Consider the following 6,006-nt stretch of genomic DNA (forward strand, 5'->3'; position numbering starts at 1 on the left):
TAACATTTTTTTTATTTAAACAATTTTTTGACAGATTCCTAAAATTCCTAAAATGTGTTTTCTCTTTATTATGGCAGGTGGTCTAATAAATTGTTAAGCACTGTATGTTTTCATAGCATTCAGTTGGAACGTTTGTTTTAAGGACATTGGGCAGAATGTGGAATAGTGTGTTTTTGTCAATAAAATAAAAAAAGAAAATTGTTTGTTTTTAATCCGATTAATCGAAAAAACAATCGACCAACTAATCGATTATCAAAATAATCGTTAGTTGCAGCCCTACCTCCGACATTTTTCTTTACAAATCCTCAGTTTGTACTTGTACTAATTCATGAACAGCGTTTTGTTCTCTCTCCGCGTTCGTCACTGATCACGCAACGCCGATGTCTTATGTCATCCACCAGGAACGCCTTCCGCGTATAAAAGATAACGGAAGTGAGAGAAAAGTGTTTATTACGTTTGAAATATTGATATTTTTCTTACAAAAACACATGGATTCGCTACAGGAGGCCTCTATTCACCCCCGGAGCCGTGTGAAGTACGTTTATTATGAATGCGTGTGCTTTATTTGACGACTTGTGGACTGACTAAACTGCAACACCCGCTGACTGCAATGATAGAGCTTGGAATAGCCAGGACAATTTTAATATAACTCCGACTGGATTCGTCTGAAAGAAGAAGGTCATATACACCTAGGATGCCTCGAGGGTGAGTAAAACACAAGCTAATTTTCATTTTTGGGTGAACTAACCCTTTAAGAAGTGTTTCTTATTATCAATGTTGAAAACAGCTGCGATTCTTAACATTTTAGTGGAAATCGTGATACTTTTTTTCAGGATTCTTTGAACAGAAAGTTCAAAAGAACAGCATTTATTTAAATTTAAAATATTTTATAACATTATAAATGTCTTTAGTGTCACTTTAGATCAGTTTAATGCATCCTTGCTGAATAGAAGTATTAATTACTTTCAAAACAAAAAATTTTTATTTTAATTTTTATATATATGGTAGTGTACCCATGTTAGGCTCATGTTCTGACGTTCCAGAAAGTGTTTCTGACTTATTTAACACAATTACACTAGCAACGGTTACTGTTGATTGGTTGTGTTCTGAGAGCGTGATGAACGTGATCGAAAGCGGCACTGAAAATGCTCACATTTTGATGTAATTAGCCACATTCCTCCTCCGTAAGTCACTAATCTAATCCTGAGATCTGTTGACCTTTTTGTAAGTCTCTATTCTTGTGTTTCTACTGAAAAATACAGCCCTTTCATCAGGAAATGCACACACACACACACTGTGTAAGATTTGTGCTTTCTAGACCATTTAATTCAGAATGTAATCCAAAACATTTTGATTCTGCTGTGATGTTATTTATAAGGATTAGGTGTAAAAAATTGCTGTGACTTCATTACTGTTCTTGAAATTAAGTGATTCTGAAATTTGGTCAGTTAAATTTTTTGTACAAATTATAATATTATTAACTATTTAATATATGTATATTGACTAAAACAGCAGATTAGGTTTTTATATTCACAGTTCATGAATTTTAAACTGAATGCATAATACATTTGGTATTATTACAGTAATGATCAACTATTAAAATCCATAATCGGTGTAAAAGCACCAGTGTGCATATTTACACCCCAAATGTTTGAAAGGTTGATTTTAGGATATCAAGTTTTTTTTTTTTTTTTGCAAAAACCTAGCACACAGCAGTACTCATTAAAAGAATCTTACAAAGAAACCCTATTCTACATGTTGCCCATTAACAGATAGACTAGAAAATAATTTTGCTATGTACTCCTGTACTTTTTATCATACTTTTTTCTATATGCAGTAGTAATATTTGTTAGTTCAGACTTCATATGTAGACTGTAGGTTCAGACAAGAAAAGTAACAAACATACATCCGTATGAGTGTATTCTTATTTTGCCTGTGTTTGTGGAAATATTAGTGAATACAGAATGAGTCATTAACAGATCATAATGTTCATTGGTTGGTTCTGTCATTGACATGTTTGCGTTTCAGTAGAGGGAGAGTATCGCCGGTAAATTCCACTTCGTGTTTTTAATCAGTTATGTGTGTTTGTCTGTCTTTTTTGTTCTTTCTTTGTTACTGTTTGGGGTGTGTTATATAGTTTCATCTTTAACAAACCCACAAGCATACACTCTGGTGAGGGGCTATCCCCTCTATAGAGCTTCTCTCTCTCTCTCTCTCTCTCTCACACATACACATACACACTCTCTCTCTCTCTCTCTCTCTCTCTCTCTCTCTCTTCTCTTATTTTTTTTTTTTCTTTTTCCTCTCTCTCTCTCTCTCTCTCTACTTTCAGATTATTGTTTTATGAATTATAGTATTTGATGTCTTCTCCGGCCACATTTGATTTGTAGTGAATATCCTTGACACTTGAAGGATATTCAGCTTAAAATAATCGGATATGTCACAAAGGGAAACATAACCCATTCATAAAAGCTTACTCTGCCTCTGGCAGCCACTTTTCTTGCGTTTTGAATGATTCTGAACACTAACTAACTGTCAAGGCTATTCCCATCACCTGGTCTAACGTCCCCTACTTTCCTTGCACCTTCTCCTGTGGCTTCTACTTAATCTTTCCTTTTCTCTATCCTCCCTCTTTCAGAAAGTACTACCAAATAATCTCTCCCTTTCCTCTGTCCCATCTTTTTCCTCCTCCTTTTGCTTTCCCTTTCCTTCTCTTCCTTCTTGACCCTTACATCCAATGCCAACAGTCCCTCATGTGCTACTCAGCCTCCTGAACAGCGAACCAGGTACCAGGAGATCAACCAGCACCTTTAGCTGAGCCTAAGCCCGTCATCTCAACCTCCTGTGCTTCCTGTCTTCACTGTCTGTCCGTCTTTGTCCTTTCCGTCCCAATCACTTGCATACAGTTGTCTTTTTGTCTGTGCATCACGGCGTGTGAAGCATGGTAAATGGGCATATGTGTTTGTATATGATTATAAGCAGTCTGAGAGAATGTGTTTGTGCACACTGTCCACTACCAACAGATGTCTTATTCTATTCTTTTTAAGATTCACATAGAAACATAACTTTACTTTGCATGCCACATTCTGCATTGTCTGAAGTTGACTATTCATTTTGCTGCAACGGTTAAAATGAATTTGAGCTGGATCCTGACCAGAGGATTCTCTTTCCTTCATGGGAGAATAATGAGTGCAGTGTCCAAGCAGGGCGGTTGTGTCACCTCAGGATTCAGAGATTTACTGATAGAGTGCTGCAGGAATGAATGCTAAAACCCAGGAATGAGTTAGCATTATTGAACTTAGTTCCGTCGTCCCAAAGTCTTTTGAATGGGTTTTTGATTAAATACCTGAAAAGAGGTCTGTGTGGTTAACACAAGCTTAAGATATTTTCATATGATAAATGCGGTAGCTAAATGACATTATAGAGGTTGTTGGGGACGTCATCACGGGTAAACATCATCTACTCACTTGTCCACTTCTGCAGCATCACTCTTGCAAACTCTTCCAACTCAAGCAATCCAACTTGTAGATTTTAAAGATAGAAAGAGTTGTTGAAAGCTTAGTGGTGATGTTGTTTTGCAGTCATGGTGTAGTTCACTAATATGGCCCAACTTTAGCTTTTCTTCTGCAGATTTTATTTAGGCGTCAAAATTCATTAATGTTGCGTATGTTTGTGAAGATTATCTTGATGGGGGAAAAAAGTGTAAGAATCATGAATTTGTGTTGGTCACAGAGCTTATTTTCTGCAATAATCCAAAAGCTGATGGAAAAATCCTATTGGATTTGTCGAGGGAACCAGGGTGATGCTACTTCCAGGTTGTCCTACAAAAATGCGTCATCCCTGCAGCACTCTATTTAGTCCCAAGTATTCAGAAAAGACTTTGCTCTTAGGGTAACTATGGCTGAATCCCAGTTTTCATATTGTTTTCCACTATAATATACAAATACAAAGTCACAAATTGCAGTGCACAAGTAGTGATAGTAGTGTGTCAAAGCGGGCTTTCACACTAGCACTTTTGGTGCACACCTGGGTTTATTTGACGTCAGAGTTCAGATCGTTTGGATAATGTGAACGCTGTTTTCTGAACTCACGTGTGCACTGGCGAACCGTACCAGAGTACAGGGTACAGTTCATGCGAACTCCGGTACGGTTCTTCTGATGTGAAGGCAATCGTACAAAATCACAGAAGTGAACTACTGTTAATGACCCATAAATTAGTCAAACTGTGTATTCATGTTTACTCACTCCCTTTCCTGACAAGCATGACTGACGCGCTGCAAGCAGAGATAATTTATTTCTCATTTCTGCTTGCAGAAATTGACTCCCGTGTTCTTTTGAACCTTTGCATTGCAGTCATAACAAATATATGCATGTGTCGTTCTGTGTTGGTGCCTTAGAGACTAATATAAGTTGAATCAGTCTGAAATACAATATGAAATTCTCTCTCTGTGGCACTATTCAATCAAATGGCCTTTTAATACATAAAATACACCCCATGAATCAGAATTTAATTGAATCTGTTTTGAAATCCATTCACGCTTTTGCTGCAGATCTCTGTCAATGCTGTACGTCCTTTCAGAAGTATGTGAATTGGGATTCAGCTTACTATTCTCCTTAACCATAAACTAAATTGTCAATGTATCTCAGTCAGTCCAGCATTAGTTGAACAGTCAGCAGTGTGCAGATGTGCAGGAGACTTTGAGGAGACTCATTATTCTCCCTTTCCTGGATCTTCATATGTTTTGATCCGAATGCTGAGAGTGCAAAACTGACTATCCTGTGAAGCACATGCCCCTCACTCAGGATCGTGCCAACAGTTATGCCTCAGTCAAAAGCAGCAGCAGCATTAGTGCATACATGTTTTCACCTCCATTCGATTTCTCTCTTCTCTCTCTCAGTGCCCACTGCCAGTATGACCCGATTGGCTCGATCTCGCACTCACTCTGCCTCCAGCATGGGCTCGGCAGACGGCTCCCGCAGCCGCGCACATACCAGTTCACAGATGGAGGGCGCCACCGGCGGCCCAGTCAACGACAACCAGACCAGACCACAAACCATGGAGGTGTCCTGCTAAAGCACCCAGAGCCAAGCCACCATTTCACCTGGGATCATCCGCGTGTTGCCCTTCTGCACCTCAGGTGGCTTTCTGTCTGTTTTGGGGTTTTGTTTCCACTCTGTCTCTCGTTCTACTTGTTCTCTTGTGGCCAGAGAGCGCTGGTCTAATGAAGGGATGCATTGTTTGATGTAATCCGTGTATTTTACATATTTTTCCACTGCATGGAAGCACACTAATCTTTTGCTGATGTTTTTACCTTGATTTTGATTGGCTTACTACTTTATTACTCCATATTTGTGTCATCCTTTGGAGATTCATTTCCACTCTGGATATGCTTCTTGTGTATATATTTTGCTGAAGGCTGTTGTATTTTGAAAATTCAGAGGGTATTCTCGTCTGTAGCCGGAGAGATTTCGTTCCCTCTCTTGCTCTCTCTAAGGTCTTCCTGCCCCATGTTTACTATAGAGATGACCAAACCACTTCACTTTCTCCTTATCTAATTTTTTCTTCAGTACTTCATTTTCTAGACTGATTTCGGTCTCTTTTAGAGGGTTTCTACTGCTCTCAACTTATGCTACCAGCTATCATGGTTTCACATTAATTGACTGTATGCCATTTGTAGTGCTTCTAGAAAAAAAATCTACTGATTAGCATGTCCCTATTTAAAGTGTACAGTAGACATTTATGTTAGTATTAATTCTGTTTAGAGCTTACTGCAAATGTTTAATTCAGTTTGATTGAATTTGATCAATCTGATTCTGTTTACATGGAGAACTTGTACTGAGTTTTAGACCAGAACCCCCCTAATAGCAAAGACTTTGCTTAGGTTTGCACTTAAGTTGATGTAAAATATTTTTCACAGCCTGTGCTTGGGAGATCAGCTACACCAAACAAGCCAGTAACTGAAGCTAAGTTCTGTAGCTTGTTCAAATAACAGTTCAATTTACCAT

General features: G+C 38.3%; 1 protein-coding gene across 3 annotated transcripts in view; it reads left to right on the forward strand.

Moving 5' to 3' along the window:
- LOC107705728 (protein NDRG3-like) overlaps positions 1-5,588 on the forward strand; it is a 78,806-nt gene extending 73,218 nt beyond the window's left edge. For all 3 annotated transcript variants that reach the window (XM_016509168.1, XM_016509169.1, XM_016509170.1), the window contains one exon: positions 4,899-5,588. In XM_016509168.1, coding sequence (XP_016364654.1) covers positions 4,899-5,074 — 176 coding nt within the window. In that variant the 3' untranslated portion in view covers positions 5,075-5,588. The remainder of the gene's footprint in view (positions 1-4,898) is intronic.
- The last annotated feature ends 418 nt before the right edge of the window (positions 5,589-6,006 follow it).

This window comes from Sinocyclocheilus rhinocerous, unplaced genomic scaffold (genome assembly GCF_001515625.1).
Source record: "Sinocyclocheilus rhinocerous isolate Xijiao unplaced genomic scaffold, SAMN03320098_v1.1 scaffold263, whole genome shotgun sequence".
In the NCBI taxonomy this organism is placed as follows: domain Eukaryota; kingdom Metazoa; phylum Chordata; class Actinopteri; order Cypriniformes; family Cyprinidae; genus Sinocyclocheilus; species Sinocyclocheilus rhinocerous.